The sequence below is a fragment of the Galeopterus variegatus genome, unplaced genomic scaffold (genome assembly GCF_000696425.1).
Source record: "Galeopterus variegatus unplaced genomic scaffold, G_variegatus-3.0.2 Scaffold132, whole genome shotgun sequence".
In the NCBI taxonomy this organism is placed as follows: domain Eukaryota; kingdom Metazoa; phylum Chordata; class Mammalia; order Dermoptera; family Cynocephalidae; genus Galeopterus; species Galeopterus variegatus.
In genome coordinates this window covers 498,525-521,663 of record NW_007726243.1, presented here as the reverse complement: position 1 = coordinate 521,663, position 23,139 = coordinate 498,525, and the positions used below count along the sequence as shown (strand labels likewise).

General features: G+C 35.9%; 1 protein-coding gene across 1 annotated transcript in view; it reads right to left on the bottom strand.

The window, feature by feature from the left end:
- Positions 1–22,062, bottom strand: part of CD47 (CD47 molecule) — a 50,140-nt gene extending 28,078 nt beyond the window's left edge. The window contains exons 1-3 of the mRNA XM_008588887.1: positions 22,050–22,062; positions 16,116–16,460; positions 6,960–7,049 (exon numbers count right to left, since the gene is read on the bottom strand). Coding sequence (XP_008587109.1) covers positions 6,960–7,049; positions 16,116–16,460; positions 22,050–22,062 — 448 coding nt within the window. The remainder of the gene's footprint in view (positions 1–6,959; positions 7,050–16,115; positions 16,461–22,049) is intronic.
- Between the last annotated feature and the right edge of the window lie 1,077 nt (positions 22,063–23,139).

Below are 23,139 nucleotides of genomic sequence, written 5' to 3'. Positions count from 1 at the left end.
GTCTGTATCTATTGATAATAACTCTAAATGTAAATGAATTAAATCCACCAATTAAAAGAAACAAAGTGGCTGAATGAATTATAAAACATGACCCAACTATATGCTACTTGCAAGTACCTCACTTCACCTATAAAGATACACACAGACTGAAAGTGAAGGGATGAAGAAAGATATTACAAGCAAACAGAAATAAAAAATGAGCAGGAGTATCTATATTTATATCAGATAAAATAGACTTTAAAAGTAGTAAAAAAAGACAAAGAAGGTCATTATATAATGATAAAAGAATCATTTCAGTAACAGGATCTAACAATTCTAAATATATGTGTATCCAACACTGGAGCACCTAGATATATAAAGCAAGTACTATTAGATCTAAGGGTAGAGTTAGACTCCAATACAATAACAGTTGGAGACCTCATCACCCAACTCTGCAATGAACAGATCATCCAGACAGAAACTCAACCAAGAAATGTTAAACTCCACTCTAGATCAAATGGAACTCACAGACATTTAAAGAACATTCCATCCAGTACCTTCAGAATACACATTTTTCTTAGCACATGGAACATCCTCTATAGAGTATATTCATTTTGTGACATTTTAGGTCACAAAACAAGTCTTAAATTTAAAAAAAAATTGTAATCATATCAACTTTCTCTTCTGACCATGACAAAATAAAACTAAAAGTCAGTAACCAAAGAAACAGTGGAAATTGTGACATACATCAAAAATAAACAACATGTTCATAAACAACACATGGGTCAAAGAAAAAATTAAAAAGGAAATTAAAAAATTCCCAGAGACAAATGAAAATAAAAACACAACACACCAGATCCTATGGTATATAGTAAATCAGCTCTAAGAGGGAAGTTTATAACAATAAACACCTATATCAAAATAGTAAAAAGACTTCAAATAAACAACCTAATGTTACACCTTAAGGAGCTAAAAAAACAAAAACAAACTAAATCCAAAATTAGTAGAAGAGAAATAACAATGATCAGAGCAGAAATAAATGAATTACAGATTCAAAAAAGAAAACAAAAGATCAATGAAACGAAGAGTTGATTTTTTGAAAAGATAAACAAAATTGATAAATGTTTAGCTAAAGACTAAAAGAGAGAAGACGCAAATAAAATCAGAAATGAAAAAAGGGGACAGTACAACTCATACCATAGAAATACAAATTATCATAAAAGACTATTATGAAGAACTATATGCTAACTGAAAAATCTAGAAGAAATGGATAAATTGCTGGACACATACAACTTACCAAGATTGAATCAGGAAGAGCTAGAAAACCTAGACAGACCAATAACAAGTAACGATACTGAAGCAGTAATAAGTCTCCCATCAAAGAAAAGCCCAAGACCCGACAGCTTCACTGCTGAATTCTACCAAACTTTTAAAGAACTAATAGCAGTTCTTCTCAAACTCTTCCAAAAAGTGTAAAAGGGAGAAATACTTCTAAACTCATTCTATGAGGCCAGCATTACCTTCGTACCAAAACCGGAAAGGGACACTACAAAAAAAGAAAACTACAGGCCAATATCCCTCATGAACATAGATGCAAAAATCCTCAACAAAATACTAGCAAACCAAATCCAACAATATGGTAAAAAGATCATTCACCATGATCAAGTGTGATTCATCCCAGGGATGCAAGGATGGGTCAACATATGCAAATCAATAAATGAGATCCACCATATCAACAAAACAGAGGACAAAAACCATATGATCATTTCAACAGACACAGAAATGGATTTGATAAAATCCAACACCCCTTCATGATAAAAAACACTCAACAAATTAGGTATTGACCTCAACACAGTAAAGGTCATATACAACAAACCTGCAGTTAATATCATACTGAATGGACAAAATTTGAAAGCTTTTTTTCTTCTATCCCAAACAAGACAAGGATGCCCACTTACCCCACTCTTACTCAAAATAGTACTGAAAATTCTAGCCAGAGCAATATGGCAAGAAAGAAAGAAAAAAAGGGCATTCAAATTGGAAAGGAGGACATTGAACTATCCTTGTTTTCAGAGGACATAATCAAATATATAGAAAACCCTAAGAAATACACCCCCAAAATGCTAGAACTAAAAAATAAATTCAGCAAAGTTGGAGGCATCACACTACCTGAGTTCAAAATATACTATAAAGCTATAGTAACCAAAACAGCATGGTACTGGACTAAAAACAGACAGAAAGACCAATGGAACAAAATAGAGATCCCAGAAATAAACCCACGCACTTACAGCCAACTAATTTTCAACAAAAGGATCAAGAATATACTAGTGAAAGGATAGCCTCTTCAATTAATCATGCTGGGAAAACTGGATATTCTCATGAAGAAGACTGAAACTAGACCCTATCTCTCACCATACACAAAAGAAACCCACGCACTTACAGCCAACTAATTTTCAACAAAAGGATCAAGAATATACTAGTGAAAGAATAGCCTCTTCAATTAATCATGCTGGGAAAACTGGATATTCTCATGAAGAAGACTGAAACTAGACCCTATCTCTCACCATACACAAAAGACAACTCAAAATGGATTAAAAACTTAAATTTTTAAGACACAAAATTATGAAACTACTTGAAAAAAATATAGGGGAAATGCTTCATGAAATTAGACAGGGTAAGGCTTTTTTGAACAAGACTTCAAAGATACGGACCATAAAAGCAAAAAATAGACAAACAGATTATATCAAACTAAAAAGCTTCTGCACAGCAAAGGAAATAAGAAGACAACCTATGGAATAGAAGAAAGTATCTGCAAAGTATGCATTTTACAAGGGGCTAATATCCAGAATATATAAGGAACTCAAACTCACCCCTACAAAAACAAATCTGATTTAAAAATGGGCAAAATACCTGAATAGATATTTCTCAAAAGAAAACATACAAATGGCTACAAGCACATGAAAAAAAGCTCAAAATCACTAATCATCGGGGAATGCAAATTAAAACCACTATGAGATATCATCTCAGTCCAGTTAGAATGGCTATTATCAAAAAGACAAAAAACAACAAATGCTAGCAAGAATGTGGAGAAAAGGGAACTCTTATACACTACTGGTGGGAATGTATATTAATATAGCCATTATGGAAAACAGTATGGAGATACCTCAAAAAATTAAAAATAGGGGCCGGCCCGGTGGTGCACTGGATAGTGCGCTGCTTGGGAAGCGCGGTGGCGCTCCCGCCCGAGGGTTCGGATCCCACATACGGACCGGTTCCCGCTCACTGGCTGAGCGAGGCGCGGGAGCAACACCGAGGGTTGCAATCCCGTTGCCGGTCCCCGGTCCGGTACGGGGGCAACACTGAGGGTTGCGATCCGTTGCTGGACACGGAAAAAAAGACAAAAAAAAAAAAATAAAAAAATAAAAAAAATAAAAATAGAACTAACTTTTGATTCAGCAATCCCATTACTGGGTATATAGCCAAAAGAAATGAAATTGGTATATTGAAGAACACCTCCACCCCCATATTCATTGCAGCACTATTCACAATACCCATGAGAAAGAATCAGCCTAAATGTCCATCAAAGGATGAATGAATTTTTAAAAAGTGGTAGATAAACACAACAGAATACTATCTAGTTATAAAAAAGAATAAAATTCTGTCATTTGCTGCAACATGGATGGAACTGGAGATGATTATGTTAAGTGAAGTAAGACAGGCACAGAAAGACAAATACTCATGATCTCACTCATATGTGGTATCTAAAACAAGTGGTTCTCATAGAAGTAGAGAGTAGACTAGCAGTTACAAGAGGCTGGGAAGGGAAGAGGAGAGGGGAGAGAAGGAGATTGGTCAAGAAGTATGAAGTTACAGTTAGATAAGGAGAATAAGTTCTGGTGTTCCAAGTTGATTATAGCTAGTAATAGTGTAGGATATAAGAGTACTTCAAAAAGTTTGTGGAAAGATTCGATTATCTTTCAATTCTATTTTTCCATGAACATTTTGAAGTACCCTCTTATATTTCAAAATAGCTAGAAAAGCGGATCTTGAACTTTACTAACACAAAGAAATGATAAATGCTTATGTGATGGATGTGGTAACTACCTGGAGGGGATCCTTATACAATATATGCATTTATTGAAATGACATGCTGTATTCTATAAACGTGTACAATTAAAAAATAAATTTTCAAAGAAAAAAAAAGATGGGGAGGCAGCATAGCATAATGGTAAACAGCACTGGTTCAAATCTAAGTGCTACCAGGAAATGGCTCAGTGACTGTGGGAGAACTGTGTAATCCACCTGTGCCTCATTTTCTTATCTCCAAAATGGTAATAACAATAGTACCTATGCCTGTAGAGTTCCTGAGAGAAATAAATATGGTTTCAGAATTAGAGTACTTTGCACAGTGCCTGTCACACAGAGCAAGAACGCCACAAATGGTTAGCTATTATTCTCACCAGCATCTTTAAACGTTAAGTCCAGGCTAGGTAAATCAAGTATATAGGTACCTCTTTCACATACATACACATACCACATGTACCTGTATTAAGATGAGCCAAAATAAAAAATTTCCACTAAGAAATTACTTAAGGTTCAGAAGCATGCTCCTTCAAATATGGCCAGTACAAAAAAACCTAGAAAAGAACATTCACCCTCACTAACACAAAAATGAAAAGTAAAACAAGATTTTTTTGCCTATCAAATTAGCAAAGATTTTAGAATTATTAAAATGTCAGGACTGTGAGGTGAAAGACAGGTACTCTTATCTGTAAAAATAATTGATACAATGTTTCTGGAAAACATTTTGGCAGTATGTATCAAGAGCCTTAAAATACCTCTGCCATTTTCAGGCTTACATATCTTTAGCAGAGTTACTTTCATAGTATCAAAAAAATTTGGAAACATCCTTAATATCCATCAAGATGAAATTAAATTACAGCGCATCCGTAAAAGTAGAGCACATGCAGCTGTAACAAGATTTCTGGAGACATGAGGGAAAATCAGGATGTATAAGTAAGCTAATGAGTCCATTTATGATTTTCTTTTTTAAAGAAAGATAAAAATAAATAGAAAAATACATGAAGAGAAGTAGGAAATTCACTAGAATATATTAATAGTTTGTTTCTAGGTTTGGGGAGTCCAGATGATTTTTGTTTTTTTTTCTCTGTAACTTCCTATGTTGTATAAGGTGTTCTAAAATGATATATGCATTACTTTTTTGTTGTCGCTGCTGGCAGCTGGCTGGTACAAGTATCATGTTTATCAAGTCAGAAAAAAACTGTAAAGCTTATTTAGTAAAATATGGCTGACAGTGAACAGAGTCATTCCTGTTCATTCCACTAAAAATAATGTCACTACTGATAATGCCATGATCAGCAAACTTCTTTCTATCAATCCAAATTCAACAAATCACACTGATATGAAATAATTTCACTTTCATAAATAAAGACTGTTCCCTGTCCAAATCATAGGACTAAGCCCTTAAATCCTGGGTCTACCAATATGGTTACAGGCTGTCCCTAATGTCAGTGACATGACAGAATAGGTCCTGATGCAATACCAGTCCTTTCTTAATACAAAAGGCTTACTGAAGTCTCGGCACTGTCTAAGTAAGAGTTGTGAAATGTCTTGATGGTCTGACAGAATAGGTCCTGATGCAATACCAGTCCTTTCTTAATACAAAAGGCTTACTGAAGTCTTGGCACTGTCTAAGTAAGAGTTGTGAAATGTCTTGATGGTTGCCACTGTCAGCCCTTTCTTCCCTCTTTTTTTCCTTTTAGATAAAAGTTGAGAACATCTTTGAAATCACTAAGCATTTCCAGAGTGCCATACACTGTGAAAAGCTCTTAAAATATATAATCAGTCATCTCCCCTCCATTTTTATATATAACTGTAGAAACACACGGCTTAAACTTCTGAGCAAAAGTAAAATTCATGAAGTATACAATAGGCCGATTATAATAATATTTTATAATATTTTATAATACTTTAGAATATTTATAATATTCTAATAATATTTTATAATACTTTAGAATATTTATAATATTCTATAATATTTTACTAGAATTTTAGAATATTTATAATATTCTATAATATTTTACTAGCTTTCACTTCTTTAAAGGTTGTATAATAAATTAAATCAGCATTATTTACTCCTTTCCTGTATAGATATTTATTCATCTTCAATGACTAATTCAGGGAAAGGAGGAATAAATCTTACATTTTAAAAGTTTAAAAGTGTAGACTGTCACCTCAGAACTTCACTAATTTAGTAAATTCCTTAACCAAACTGGTATGGAAATATTCGTATGGTTGAATATAAACGTTGACCAGAATGCACATTATCTATTTATCTAGTAATGATCGTAACAATTCTATATTCTTGATGCTAAATCTGATATGGTATCAAGATTTTCCCTCACAAGTTATTACATGATTATCACAGGAAAGCATGATCAAAGAACACAAGTCTCCATGGCTGCTTCCTGAGAGGCTGCAGAACTGCACAGTGAGGATGATAAAACATGGTTCAAACTGGGCTTTTCCAAGGGTGAACGCATGCACACAGAGAAGTCAAACTGGGAAAATAAAGACAGGAATCTCGATGCTTCAAAGTATAACATTTCACCTTAACACTAATGTAGCCTGTGGTCATCTGTTTACCAAACAAAATGTGTGTAGATGTTCTGTAAATATTAAAATACTAGACGTGTTTAAGGTGTTACTACTACTAGTATTTGCACTCATCATTCTTAAGAAATTAGAAACAACAACTGTTCCTAGGAAATGAAAGCGAATTGTACCAAAATATGGGGGACAATATATACTTCGAGGAGACTATTAATATTCAAATTGCATATTCTTATTTATCACAATAACACTCTTCTTAATACATCTTAGTTAAATAAAATATTTGCCTCCTAGAAACAGCAATTTCATCACCAAGACACAAATGAAAAATAGGAATAAATACTTACTTTTAATACCAAACTGTCCCCAGAACAGAAGTATAGCAAAAATTGGGAAAATAACAATGAGAATATTTTCATTTGGAGAGAACCATGAAACTAGGAAGAAAACAAAAATTACAATTAGTATCTACTATAATCACTTTAAATCCTGCTAATGGTCCATAACATATATTTTATTGGAGAGATGAAAAATAAATTAATTAAAGCCATGGTATTACTTTATGTATACACATACATATACAGACACATACACATATAGACATACATACACACATACATATGTAAACATATATGATGTGTTATACACATGTATGTATACACACAAAATAAATTACATATCTTCCAACACTTACTTATTAGCTGTAGCAGCTTTTTTCTAGAAACTTATAAGGAATCCAAGAAAATGATTCTGTAATACGAGTTCTTCAAGGGTGTTAAAATTATCGAATCAACACTAATTGATCACTCATAAGCAGGGGTTATCACAGTTCTCGTGTTCCTTTTATATGTTTGTTCCAATATAAAGACAAAACAGTTTGGTGTCAGGAGTAGGCAGTAGCTCAGATGAACACAGAAAAAAATTAAAAACTGAAGGAACCGAGAATATCACTTTGACTCAGTTAAGTTAAATGAATGCATATCAGTAGAGTATAATCCAAAAGAAAATTTTTACACATAACATCAATTTTTTTTTCCTTTTTGTCTTTTTTCGTGTCCGGCAACAGATCGCAACCCTCAGTGTCACGCCCATACCGGACCGGGACCGGCAATGGGATCGCAACCCTCGGTGTTGCGCCCGCACCTCGCTCAGCCAGTGAGCAGCCGGTCTGTATGTGGGATCCGAACCCTCGGCAGGAGCGCCGCCACGCTCCCAAGCGGCGCACTGTAGCAGTGTGCCACCGGGCCGGCCCTATATAACAAATTTTATTTATGAAACAAAAAGTCTACACTTACTTAAGTGTTTTTCACAGTTTTCCTCACCTATGTTTTATGGAAGAAGGTAAAATATATATGGCACAGTAGCTGAGAAAAAGGCTCCGTAGCCATTCTGCTTGTGTTTGAAACCCAACTCTAATTTGTAATCTTTGTAACCTTGACAATGTCTTATTGCCACTCTGTTCCTCAGTGTCCTGAATTGTTACCTGGGTACAACACAGTACCTACATCTTGAAGAACTGTTGTGACTATTAACAAAGTTGACACAGTACAGGCAAAGCGCTTAAAACAAAGCTTGGCACTTAACCAAGTGCTCAGTAAATGCTAACTATGATTATTATTACGTTTTTGTGTGTTGAATGCCTGTACGTGTAAAGTGCCAAGAATTTACCTTCAATTAACAATGAAGTGTTCCTGTAAAGACTGACTCAGGGACCTAAGTGAGTAAGCTGTTCCATTAGGTACATTCCCCTTACTGTGAGTAAGACCAAGACAGATGAGCCCTGCCTTTTCTCAAACTTACTCTGGAATAGAAGACTTATTCATGAATAATCAGGCTTCAAAAGGATTGTTTACATGTAAAGTAACGTGACGGACTTTAGGTTATTAAGGAAGCCACATGTTACTCACACGGTAAAAATATATCCACACATCCTATATAAAGGAAATTGTGATATTAAGGCTTTAAATAAGATTTGTTGAAAACCTCTAAAAAATTAAGTTTAATTGCATCTTACAAACCCTTAAGACTGTAATTTTAGCTATGAAATTTCTTCTCTAATGATAATGCTAAGTAGATGAACTGAAAGTATTTCAAAGTTTGCCTGTACTGGGGGGGACGTGCTATCTGAAGAGCACTTCTGTATAGGCCCCAATCAAGCACTGGCATTCCTCTGAAATCAACACTATTCATTCAAATCCTACACTGCTCTGCCCTTCAGTATTGGCATTTGAGGAACTTTGTGGGCTTTCACTCCATAATACTGCCATGCATTTCTTATGTAGAGCTTCTGATGTTGAAACTTAAAATGCTTACATTAATCCCCAGAATATAATGATATTATTACTTCTATCTTAGAAATAATAGCTTTTCAGAATCTATCATTTTGCCCTATACATACTAGAGTCCCAAAACACTTGCTGTTGAGGGTTACAATAGACATAAGAAGGTTTAGTGAGTGAATGGAAGACAATTTTTCAATGATCTTTTGGTTGTAGATCTCTACCAAGAAACAGATGTTTTTAGATACTCTTAATCAATACCTTAATTTCCAACTGTAAAACTGAACATCTTCCTATACCAAAGAAAACCCACTTCAATACAGACTAAAATCCTACCAAGAAAAACATTTTATGAATTATGCTTAGATTTTCATATCTAATGCCCAAAGAATTTGGTAAAAACTCTATGATCTAATAACTATGTTTAATCAATTTTTTTTCCTTACCCTCTTCCTTTATTATTTTGAGTTGCATACATTACCTTCTCATAATTATCACATGAGGAATTATAAACCCCAATGCCCAAAGAATTTGGTAAAAACTCTATGATCTAATAACTATGTTTAATCAATTTTTTTTTCCTTACCCTCTTCCTTTATTATTTTGAGTTGCATACATTACCTTCTCATAATTATCACATGAGGAATTATAAACCCAAATTTATAGTTGAGGAAACTGAGGTGCAGTGAATTAAATATCATAAGCATCTTAAATTTTTATGTCTCAAACCCCTGATATCCCCTCCACCCCATTCCCCACCAAACCTCCCTGCTCAGTGTTCTTCATTTCAGTAGTGGCAACTCCATTTCTCCTGTGGCTTGGGGCCAAAAATCTCAGAGTTATACTTGACTCCTTGATTTCTCTCACATCCCAAATCTAGTTAGACAGCAACTCCTGCCAGCTGTACCTTCAAAATATAGCCAGTATCTGATATCATGTTCAAGATGAGCTGACAATGAAGTGTTCTTTCACTGTCCTCTCCCCTTACACAACAAACAATCTTAGGATATATTAATAGAAATCTATTCAACAGTGGTCTGAGCACTCATGTTTCACTTACTCCACAAACAGTTATTGAAAGCCCACCACGGGCAGGTACTCCTCCTGGCACTTGAAGGTCCACAGGGAACAATGCAGGGGGCCCTGAGCTTGAGGCAAGGGAGGAGTGGAGGTGTAGGCTCTCAGGGGCAATAAGGAAAGGTCTCTGGGGAAAGGAACTAGAACTGATCCTTGAATGGAAAGGAGCCTGCTGTGGGAAGTCAGGAAAGAAGAGATGCCAAAGGAACAACCAATTCAAGGAAACAAATGATGGCCAGTGTGGCTGGAATTTAGTGATAGAAGATCAGACGGGAAGAGTTTGCTGGGGCAAGAGTATGTCAGGTCTTAACAGCTTGTTAAGAGAGTTTGGGTTTTATTCTAAGATCAATGACAAGTGATTGGAAGGTTTCGAAGAGTAAAAACAAAAAGACCCAATTTATTTAAAATCTTCTTTGGCAGCCATATGGAGAATGTATTATAGAAAGGTAGGACTTATTAGAAACTTATGGCAGAAATCATAATTTGGAAGGTGGAAGGTTATGACCAACAAATGCAGTCCTGAGTTCAGTTTTACTCATCACATTTAAAGATGTAACAGGGGACTGCCCCAAAGGAAGGTGGCTAGAATGAGGATCCTAAAACCATGAGCAATGGCTGAAAGAACTGGGGATTTTTTTCCCTAGAGAATAAACTTGGGAGAAATACTACAGCCCTGCCATTGAGTGAGAAATTACAGGTTAGCAAGTTTTAGTTTCACTTAACAAGAACTGAACTGCCTGATACAGACCAAATCCTTTGAGAAGTAATAGTCAGGGGGCCGGCCCGGTGGCGCACTGGATAGTGCGCCGCTTGGGAAGCGCAGCGGCGCTCCCGCCCGAGGGTTCGGATCCCACATGCAGACCGGTTCCCGCTCACTGGCTGAGCGAGGCGTGGGAGCAACGCCGAGGGTTGCAGTCCCGTTGCCGGTCCCCAGTCTGGTACGGGGGCAACACTGAGGGTTGCGATCCATTGCCGGACACAGAAAAAGACAAAAGACAAAAAAAAAAAAGAAGTAATAGTCAGTAACAGGAGCTAAACTCCAGGAGAGTTGACTCATGTCAGCCATTTAGGTAAAAAGTTTGAATGGCCAACTACCTGGTGTGTGATATAAGCAATTTGTAAATTAGATGGTGAAACAGACTAGGTGACTACTAGACAACTCCAAGAGTCTAGGCAGAAATAATAAGAAATATTAGGAACATATCTATGACAGAAAGTGGGATTAAAGAACAAAAACTATTACTGTCTAAGTAATTCTTACCTGGAGCTTATCAGCATCATATGGAGGTTTGTTCAAGCTTCAGACACTCTCCCTTCTCACTACCAACCCAAGATTTTTATATGTTCCTTGATGGTAAGTGAGTCTGAGGTGGGGGTTGGGGTGGGGGTAAGGAATGCCCATGATTCTCCCGGCTTAAAATAGCTGCTGCAGATTTCTCCTGGAGTTTAGCTCCTGTTACTGACATAAATGTGTTATCTCTCTAACTTGTTACTGTGGGAAATGTTTGAGATCATTGAATTGGACATTTAAGAACCAATTATGATGCTGGGGGGAAAAGCCCCAATATTTTATATAAAACAATTTACATACCCATTAAGCTATTGATTTGTTAGGAGAGTGGTGTCAGATGACACTAACTCTTGTTCCCAAAGTGGAGAGTGAGACAAAGTACTTCTTTAAGAACCCTTTCAGCTCTGAATTTCTATGGCACTAAGAAAATAAATTAAACTTAATATGGACTGAGAAGAATATCACACTTTTTTCCATCTCAGGATTAAGAAAGATAATCCAAGGGCATTCATACCCTTATTCCACCCAAGCTATGGCTGACAACTCTATCACTCTCCCCCAATTCCTGGTTAGGTGGAGTGGCTCCCAGGAAAATGAACTTAGTGGTAGAAAGGCAAATAAATTACATTAAGAGGGTATGGTCTACAAATGAGTGTTTAAACTTTGCTTCCAAGCCTAAGTGTTATTAAAACCCAGGAACTCATTTCTCTTATCATTGTGTACAAAAATGGTACAACCTGAAAGTGAAGAGAACACTCCAATCAACTAAGTGTGTCTCTCCTTCAAATACTTCGCTGGCTTTAACTATGCCGGGGGCCATGTGGTAATAATGGGGGAAATCTCTAGGAGGTGAGAGAAGTCCCTGGCAGATATCCAGCAAAAAACCAGGGATCTCAGTCCTACAATCACAAGGAACTGAATTCTGCCACAATTATGTGAGCTTGGACTGGGATCCCAAATTTCAGATGAGAATGAAACTTAGTTGACATCTTAGTTTTAGTCTTGCTTACACAATAACCAGAGTTGTGACCTACAAAACTGTGAGCTAATAAATGGGTGCTGTTTTAAGCTGCTATGTTTGTGGTTATTTGTTACATAGCACTAGAAAACTAATGCAAGAATCTTACAGTGCCTTCATATCATCATTATGAAGAATGTGTATCATGTTCGTAATGATCAAATTGGCAACTCTGTTGAACTTGAACTGACCTTTTTAAACAAAACTCTAATATATTGCTTACTTAGAGAAAAATAAATTTTAAGCTTCTAAGTTTTTGTGTCATTAATAATAAACACAGAAATAGTAATAACGAATTTTGTAACTACTATTATTTACATTTAGTATTTGGTTATGTACAAAGTGTTTTTCACAGGAACCATGTTGGTAAAATACTGGGTTTTGAAGCCAGCTCTTTAGGTTAAAATCCTGGCTATTACTCTGACCTTGAACAAGCATCTTTAATCTCCTTTGCTTCCTTATTTTTGCTTCCCTATTTGTTAAATGGTAGCACCTATATCCATCTCCTAGTGTTCTTAAGAAGATCATAGGACACAACATGCATAAAGCATCTGGCACATGCTCAAATAAATGTTGGGTCATTTTACTCTTCTTATTTTTACTGTGATCATTTCCTTAAAATCAGTGGTAAAGTCTTAGTCATCACTGTATCCATAGTGCCTAGCACAGTACCTGACACATAGTGGGCATTCAGTAAATCTTTGCTAAGCAAGATAGACATTATCTTATTTATATCTTAAATATTCCTCTGATGAAGATGGTATTCCCATTTTACTAATAAAAATCTGAGGGCCAGATAGGTTGAGTTTCTTAATTTCTTAAGAAATTAAGCTAGAAAGTGGTGAAGTATAGAAAAACAGCTTTCTAAATTCAAGTCCTGTGCTACTTCATAATGTTATACTATGCATAGGCACCAGAGTTTAATAAAACTATATCTTATAGTGTTTCCACAAATTCAATTCTAGTGCTCTCCCCAGAAAAGGCAAAAAGAATGGTCAACATTACCACATTCTATTCAATGGAATTCAATTCTCTATTGAGCAATTTCTATTCCTAATTGATGCCTATATTTGCAAAAAAGCACAATATAGTAAAAATGGTTTCTAACGCCTAAATCCCCGAAGTCCACATCATGGGTAAGTATCATTATTACAACAAATTTGTGTTTCACAGTGAGAGTCCTGTTCCACTTAAACTGTTGCGTGCAGAAGAATTTTTTTATTTTTTTTATTTTTTTCAGTCAAAAATGGGTACACTCTCGTGCTGCTGATGGGAATGTAAAATGGAAGAGCCACTCTGGAAAACAGTTTGGCAGTTTCTTTAGAAACTAAGCATATATTCATCATACAAAACAGTAATCATACTTCTAAGCATTCATCCCAGAGAAATGAAAACTACGTCTACACAGAAACCTATACAAATTGTTTGTAGCAGCTTCATTTGTAATAGCCCAAAACTGTCCTACGATAGGTAAATGGTTAAACAAGCTGTGATACATTCGTACCATGGAATACTACTCAAAAAAAAAAAAAAAAAAAAAAAGGAAAAAGAACTAACTACTGATACATGTGACAACTTGACAACTTGGACAGATCTCAAAGACACTATACTAAGTGAAAAAGCCAATCTCTAAATGTGACATGCTGTATGATTCCATTTATACAACATTGTCAAAATGACAAAATTATAGATATGGAGGACAAATTAGCGTTTGCCAGGTTAAAGGACAGTGGGAGGTGTGGGTATGACTATAAAGGGTTAGCATGACGGAGATGTTTGTGTTGATGGAATAGCTCTACATCTTGATTGTAGCAGCAGTTACAAAAATACACACGTGATAAAATGACAGAGAATCATACACACATTGGACCACTGTGAACTTCCTGTTCTTGATACTGTGCTATAGTTACATAAGATATAACTCCTGGGGGAGACTAGATGATGGGCACACAGCCCCTCTCTTTTAATCTTCCTGTGAATCAATAATTATTTTTTAAAAAATAAAAATAAATACAAAGTCAAATGTCTCAAATGTCTGGTAGAATTTTCTACATTCCCCATAATAAAACAATACTTTCTCTTTTTAATGGCCCAAAACATAAGCCCTAGCTCTTATTTTTATAGAGTATTTTGAAAACAAAGACAAAACAATTACACACCAAATTATAAACTTTGTCTTCACCTTGGATACCAGTATTCCTTTCTCATCTATTCCCATCCCATTCTTCATTCTATTTTCTGGCTTTTCAAGTCTTATATGTGGAGTTTACTGTTTATTTCTTGGTCCTCCTCTACATTACACTCCAAAATTACTGTTTTCCCATGTTTTATTCTTTTATTCTCATAAATCTGTACATTCCCTCAGAAAAATTTCAAGTAGGTATTAGATTTTCTAATTCCAGTCACACAAAATGCATATTGATTAGATCCCTCCTGAAAGGTATGTGTTTAAAAAAAAGCCTCCTTAGCCCAAATTAATATCAACAGTAAAAGTTACAATGTAAGAGAGATTTCTGGGCAGAAAATACTTTCAAATTCTCCTTGCCTACTCTGAGCCATCTCCTGCTCATTTCTCACTGAACCCAAGTTCTTCTCACAACACTCCAGACCAGTTTCAGCAACTTGATAGTTATTTCATAAAATAAGCATCACTAACATCTGCACTGACAACTAACATCCGCAACACACCTTGGTTTACAAAGAACTTGTCCACATGTCATCTCATTTGATGCTCATTGGACTCTGGAGAATACATAAAAGCAAGTATTTTCAACCCCATTTTAGAGATGGGGTAACTTGAGATGAGAAGGAAAGTAACTTCTCAAGATAACATAGGTAAATAGTAAGTTGCAGAATAGGGGATATAACTCAGATCTCCTGATTCCCAATCCTAAACAATGTCAAGATATTTCATCAAAACAAACACCCCATTTTCAATCTAGTAACAGACACTGTGTAACAATAAAAGTTAGAAGAATAGAAGGCAAACAGTTGATCCAATTGAACTGTTCTGATCCTATCTAGGTACTCAAAGTATGGTTAATTATGAGACCAGTAACATGTCTGGTGATTCTCAGTAGAGCTTTCAAAACAGAAAGTCAGAATGTACTTATATACACGCTTGAAGAAGTCAGCTAGCACAGCAAGAAATATCAAAGAAAAAAGTCTGTTTCCTTCAGCTACCTTTACTACCTTATACAACTCACCAACCCAACTTTGTGAAGAAAGGGCAAAATCATGGTGCTATAACTATGCTTGAATTCAAACAAATTAGTTTGGATCCCTAGCTCTCCCACATCTTAGCCAAGGAAAAGAATACCAAAGCAAGGCTAAGCACAGAAAACCTCAAGAAATCACCCATGATAGCCTGATCTTTAATCTTCTGATTCTCCTTCTAATATACTCTTTCCAGAGGGAGCATGGCTAGGACTTACCGACCCTTGGTCAAAGTGCAAGGCAGAAAAAAAAACAACAGCTAAATAATTGGAAAGAGGCTCAAAAATGAATCACATGAAAGAAAGTACTTTTGATGACAGCAAACAGAAATGGACAGGAGATGACCCCAGGATCGATCACCCAGATAATATAGTCCTCAGAGGAAAAGTTTGAGACTCACACAATATACAAATTAACAAACAGTAAATGAGTTTTGCTGGGAAAAGTAAAGACCAAATAAGATAGAACTCATGATCTTAAAGTTGCTAAACATTACATCAACATTTATTATTAATAGCCTGCTTTTTGATTCAAAGGAGTCCCTAGCCCCATTTCACTCCATTTCTAATAGGATCAGGTTGTAGCAGGAAAAATAAAAATTAAGCTTTTATAGAAGTCTTACCAACACGATATTTCAGTTCTATGACTGTTTCGCCTTCTCTGGTTAATTCTGTTACTTCACAAGTGTAGTTTCCCAAGATGGCATCACTCTTATTCATCATCAAAGAGGCATCTCCTTTTAGTAACTCTGAAATTGCAATTCTTGCACTTGTAAAGTTATTATACTTGGCAAAGGAGTTTGTTCCATTAAAGATGAAAATGTCAATTCCTTTAAATTTCCACTTTACAAACATTTCTTTAGTGTTTTCTGCTCCCACGTTATTAACAAAGCATGGGATGATGACAGTTTCATTGCAATAGGTGAATTCTACAGATTTGGTTTTATTAAATAATAGCTGAGCTGAACCTGGAAAATAAAAATAAAAACATTTCATTTAATTATAGAATATTATAAGATCTTAAGCATGTTACAAATCCTTAAGATAAAGAACAACGCTTCAATCGCTCACTTAAGCAAGCAGTGCATTGAGGAGAAGAGAGGACTGACAAGGTGAAAAACAGAAACAAATTATTTTAATATTAATGTACACAGCTGGTAGACAACACTATACTTTTTCTTTTTTCATTCTCAGTAAGAATATAAGGTATACATTATCATGCATTTTGGGAATAAATTCAGCAACTGTGTTGATACATGCTGGTGTAGTATCTGGCTTTGGAAGCTTTCGAGTTATCATTGCTGCCTACTGATATATGTAGAAAAATATTGGTCTTACCATGGGAAAATTTTGAACAGAAAATCAAACCAAATATTATATTCAGTCTCAACTTCTATACACATCTTCTAAATAGAACTTGCTAAACATACGAAATTTATCTCTATCCTTATGGTACATTTCCAAAAAAGTGTCAGGTTCTACTGTACTTAAATACACAAAGTAAATTGGATGAATCAAATCACATCTTTCTACTAGGATGGAAAGTCTTAGAATACTAACAAGAAAAAATATTTCTCTGTGGCTATTTTCCCATTGCAAAATACAGACAGCAAGAGACATTTTGTATGCAAGCCTTACAAAGGATTATATACAATTGAATGGCATTTTCCCACCCTCCCATTTCACTGAAACTATAGAACTACAATTCCCAAATATATATTACAGGTATTCCTCCTTCTTCTAAGAAACCATATATCACTCAAAAATTTAAGAAACAAGTTGAAACCAAGAGCAGATAATACTGCTAATAAGTAGAGTATATTCTATCAACTCTTCTCAATAGGATAAACTATCAGATGTTGCCTTACAAAAGTGAGATTGGGTAAATAAATGGAATCAGTCTCCACCCAACTAAAATGTACAAAAATGTGAAGAAATTATAATTGTCTTTCATAATTTTCAGCTATTTATAAACTCTATGTAGTCAGTTGGCTTTTCCCTAAAAAAACAAAGCACTAACAAATATAAATAAAATATCAACTTGTTAAGAGTTCATCTTTAAGATTTCTACCTTCTATATAAACTGGGAATAAAAAGCAGGGACATAGGATGTTACTATTCTAAGAAAATAATTATTATTCAATATGAAACCTATTGAATTGAATGCAAGGATGCATAGCGTAATATGAACTGGACAATGTTCAAAAAACCTGAGTATAAATCCTATCTCTGCCACTTTTTAGAATGCCACCTTAAGCAACTCACTTTTCTATGGCTTGGTTTACTCTCTGTAAATAGGAGGATCAAAAACAAACACTGGGCTACGTTGACAGAATTGTGGTAAGCATCAAAGGAGAAAATACAGAGTCAAGTGTTCTCTAAACAACAATGTGCTATAAAAATGTAGGATGACACTATAAAAACCAGGCAATATGGAATTTTAATGTAATTGATCTAGACCTTTTTTTTCTGGTCCAAATTATTACATATCTGTGAATTTGCAGAATTCTGAACCAACCTCGTGGGTGTCCATAGCTCACCTCTTCCCAGTTCTCTCTAGCCACCCAAATATTAGAAAGCCCCAGGTAAAACCTGAACTTCCGATTGCATTCTTCAAGACCTTAGTGCTATTAATTGTTTCCCCTGAGAGAAAAACATTGAAGGAGAGAGACAAGTGTACAAGGAGAGAATAAAGGGGTGATGACATTGGAATTACAAAGGAAGGCAAGTGTCAGAACATATGTAGAAAGATTTCAAAATAGAAAAAAAGATTACTAGGTGTCCTTAACTAATGGGGTGCTGGGCATTGTCTAATACATCTTTTGGGATTATCTGATTCCATGGAGGCCTGAACCTTTCACTGACTTTAACTGGGCTATTTTTGCAATTTTGTAAGTTGTAGAAACCTGCTGGTAATGCAAATGATTGGTGTCCATAGAGATACAAATAAACTTTGTTCCACCATTTATTACCACTTGGTAGAAGAGAGAATTCCAAAAAATTAAATTTTACTGCCCTGAGGATATTGATCAATTTTGCATATTAGCAAATTCATTTCAGCACTCCTGACTGCCTATAAATGTCTGTTCTTCCAATTTTCTTTTAAAAGAGTTTTTGCCTTCTTACTGGTTTGCTCCTTAATTAATGAGTGACATAAAATCTTTTGGCACATGTTCATTTTACATTTATATGAGCCATAGTTTTACCTTTTAAAAATCATCCTTTAAAAAAAGAGATACAAGTGAAGAGCTTAGTTATCCTATCAGACTTTTTTTTTTTTTTCCTTTTTGTCTTTTTTCGTGTCCGGCAACGGATCGCAACCCTCAGTGTCGCACCCGTCCCACTCCTGCCCCAAACACTCATGTTTCATCCTTTTTTTTTTTTTTTTTTTTCGTGTCCGGCAACGGATCGCAACCCTCAGTGTCGCACCCGTACCGGACCGGGACCGGCAACGGGATCGCAACCCACGGTGTCATGCCCGCACCTCGCTCAGCCAGTGAGCGGGAACCGGTCTGTATGTGGGATCCGAACCCTCGGCAGGAGCGCCGCCGCGCTCCCAAGTGGCGCACTGTAGCAGTGCGCCACCGGGCCAGCCCCCTATCAGACTTTTTGAGAATGCCCTAGGTAGGTAAGAAGTGATTGTCAACACTCCACAATTTCATAACTTACGTTTGGAGAATGAATTTTCTAAAGAATACAGAAAGCACTGATTGCTTATTTGCTGATTGATTACTTGCTGTAATAAAAACATTTTGCGGCTGAAGCAATTGAAGTAGAATAGATGCTGTCTGTAAAATTCAAAGTAAAATTGACCTGGATAAGCCATATTTTGAATAACCTTTGCACTAATAATTAATAAATAAGGGTAGTCCAAAAATATCACTTCCAGCTACAACTTCATCCTCTATAAACATGTACAAAAAACTATTAAGTAATAAAATGATCTGATTTGGGGATTTTCTCTTTTGCCTACTGCCTTCTGATGAAACAGCAAAGTGAAGAAAAGATTTAAAATATAGAGATTAAGTAAGAAAATATAGATAATTAACGTGAATAAGAAAATTCTGAATAAACAAGACATGCTTATAGCAATCTAAATCAGATAGGAGTAGACAAATGTAACCAAAGGTAATGCCAGAGATGTAGGTAAATTAGCAAATAAAATGGGAAAAATATCTTATAACAAATACCAAAAGTATTAGATATTACAACCTCTGTGAATATAGACCACGGTCCTGGAAAACAGCTATGTAGTTGCAGAGAAGGCTCTATCCATGGTAGTCAGGGCACACATGTCCAGCTCAGAAATTTTAAAAATGCAGTAAACATTTGTTGAGAATTACCTGATATGAAACTTGATGATAGGACATGAGGATACAATGAATTATCTTTCAGGAGCTTACAATATTCATATGCGGGATTGTAAGTATTTTCTACAATATGAGGTCATAAGTGTTATCCTTTCTGTACGGACAAAGTGGTATGGATTGGCAGGATCACTTTAAGAGATTCCTAAGGAAATTTGTGTTGCTACTAGGGAATAACAGAAGATTGTTATAGTCCCTCACACCCCTGGGCCTTCAGTCTTTTACCTTTTTACATATATTTAAATAAGTAAAATAATTTATTTTTATATACATTTTCTCTCCTTTTTAATAACCCTTACACCACTCTCCTTTAGCCTCTTATTCTATACTCTCCAAAGGAGTCCTCTCTCCATACTTAACTCAAATTGAGTTCTTCAGAGAAGCCAGAAGCTTCCAATATACCCCACTTATAAACTTACCTGCAACCCCAACTATCCACACCTCTTTTCTTCTCACTTCCTCCTTTTCAGAAATGAATCCCTCTTCACCTGAGAACTGGTTTCCATTTATGCCTCCACACCCATCATCTCCTCAAAGACTTTCCCTAGTTGATTATTAGCCTGCCACATCTCCCTATTGATTTACAAGGTGTCTTTTTAAAAAAACAGTCTTTAAAAAATGCTTGAATATTCACCAATTAAAAAAAAAAAATCCCTCATACTCATCTCTCTTCCCTAGCATCCTAAAATAAAAATCTACATGCATTTTGTTATCTCTGACTCACTCCTTAAGTCTCCGTCATCTGGCCTCTACCGCTCCACCCATACTTCTTCATTCCTACAGCTCTTGCCAACATCACCAATAAACCCTTGTGAAAAACCAAATGTGCATGGTTCACTTTCTGTCTTGCCTTCTCTACAGTTTTTGAGCTAGTGGGCAGCTCCCTTCTTATTTTTGTCTCTTGGCCTCCACGGTACCTCTTGAATATAAATTTCCTCCTGTTCTGTCCACCCCATCCTGGCTTTCTTTCTTTATTGAAATATATTCCTTGACTCATACTAAATGTTAGTGTTCCAAAGGGCTTCATATTTAGCACCTCCCCCCATGTATTCTCCCTCACTCCCATGATTTTCACTACCTGTACCCTTTTTTATTTTTTACTTAACTGGGCCCCATCTTTCTTCTAAATTGCAAATCTTGGACAGCCAACTGTCTGCTATGCATTTCCACTTGGATATACCGCAGTTACTACCTATCCAAAAACCTACTTACCCCCTCCCTACCCTCCTTCCAAATCCTTACCTCCCGAAAGTGTTTTCCATTATCTACCAGTGAATCAGACCTGGATATAGGAATCATGCTAGATTTCTCTCTCTCATTAGGCATGGAGAATTCTTAATTGGCTCAACCTATTTAATACTTCCTAATTCCAATGTCTACTGAATGAATTAATTAAATATTCATCCTTTCTCCTTTGAACTATTGCCATACCTTCCTAACTGGCTCCCTGCCTCCAACCTCAACCTTTCTCCATTCTAGCCTCAAAATAAGTGTTCTAAATGCAAATGTGCACTCCTTTGCTTAATGTGCTTTAACAACACCCCACCCCCCTTTTCAGGCTAAATTCTAAGTGTATTAGCATGGAATACAAACGAGGTCCTTCAAGATCCTTTCCAGCCCCACCTCCTGTTCTCCCTCAGTTCCAAACTAAACTCTAATCATGACCTTCTTGCAAATCCATGAATATGCAAATGCACTCTCATATCCATGCCTTAGCACACGCTGTTCCCCCAGCCTAAAGAGGTCTATACCTTTCACTGGGTGCACAGGGTGTGTAGTAGTTAAGAGCACACACTTTGGAGTAAGACCCTGGTCCAAGATTCAGCTCAAGCATTTCATAGTTGTATAACCTTAGACAAGTTACTTAACCTCTGTACCTCAGTTTTCTCATTTATAAAATTTGAATTGTAATTGTACACACCTCATAGAGATTTTGTTAAGATTTAATGAGATAATAAACATGAAGTTTTTATCATAGTACCTTTCACATACACAGCAAGTGCTCAATTAATGGCACCTACAGTTTGCTAACTTTTGCTCTTGCTAAAGCACAGTTGAGATGTTCAATCCTGCTCTCCTTCCCTACCACCACTCAACTGTACTGGTTCCCTCCTTATTGGTCCCATCGCACCTTGTTCAAGTGCTGTCACCACACCTACTACCAAATATTATAATTACTGTTTTACTTACCTGATCTCTCCATTAGGCTCAGAAGGTAGGACAATGTGTTCATTTGGTATCCTAAGGATCTAACCCAGGGTCCAGAAGGTAGGATTCAATACATTCCTTATGAATGTAAAAACTTTGAAGTATGAATACCAAGAAAGGAAGATCTAAAAACCATATGGGAGAGGACTCACTCTTCTTTCATATTTCAAGAGAATCCTCCACTGCCTCTCACTTCTATAAACCTGATTATGGAATCATGAAGCTGCACATTTTAATGGAAAATCTCATCAGTTGCATGGTTGGATAGAACCTTAAAAAATCTCATGGATGTGTCTAAGAATGATCTTCCTAGAGGGCAATGTTGAAAATAGGTCTTGAAGGATGTCTAGGAATGTTACGGGAAAGAAAGGGCTTTCTAGGCAAAGTAACATATATACAGAGGAATAAAGAAAGTGAATAATTGAAAGTAGAAAATTATTCAGGTAAGCTTTAAGAAGTGAGGTTGGAAAAGACAGTTAAGAAAAACTGTAAAGGCTTCCTTGAATATCACACCGAGTTTATACTTGATAACATAAGTAATAGCAAACCACTCAGATTTATTTTCATTAAAAATAAAAGATATTGACAGCAGTATGAAGGGTGGATTGAAAGCAGGAAGGGAGAAGAGAAAAGGAGATCCATTAGGAGACTACTGCCAACAGTCCACGTAAATGACAACCTGAGAAAAGGCCTTAAAAACCGTAAAAATCAAGAAAGTAAAATCAATAGAAGTCAGATGTGGGAGGGGAGGAAGAGAGAGGGAAAAATTTAAATTGTTAACCAAAATAGTATGTGTAACTAGTTAGACTGTGGATTAATTATAGAGAAAAGAGGCTTGAAGATTTGGAGGAAATTCTTTCAATATTTAAAATAGTCCAAGTATTAAAGTACCTGTGGTACAATGAAATAGAGTTGTCCAGTAGAGCCCCGGATATATGAATCTAGATTTAAGAAGAAAGGTCAGAACTATAAAGACTTGGGAATCACCAAGAATATAGCTAGTAACTGAAATTGTAAACACAAATAAGATTGCCCAGAGAGTCCTTGTAAAGCAAATGGAGCATGTGGCAGA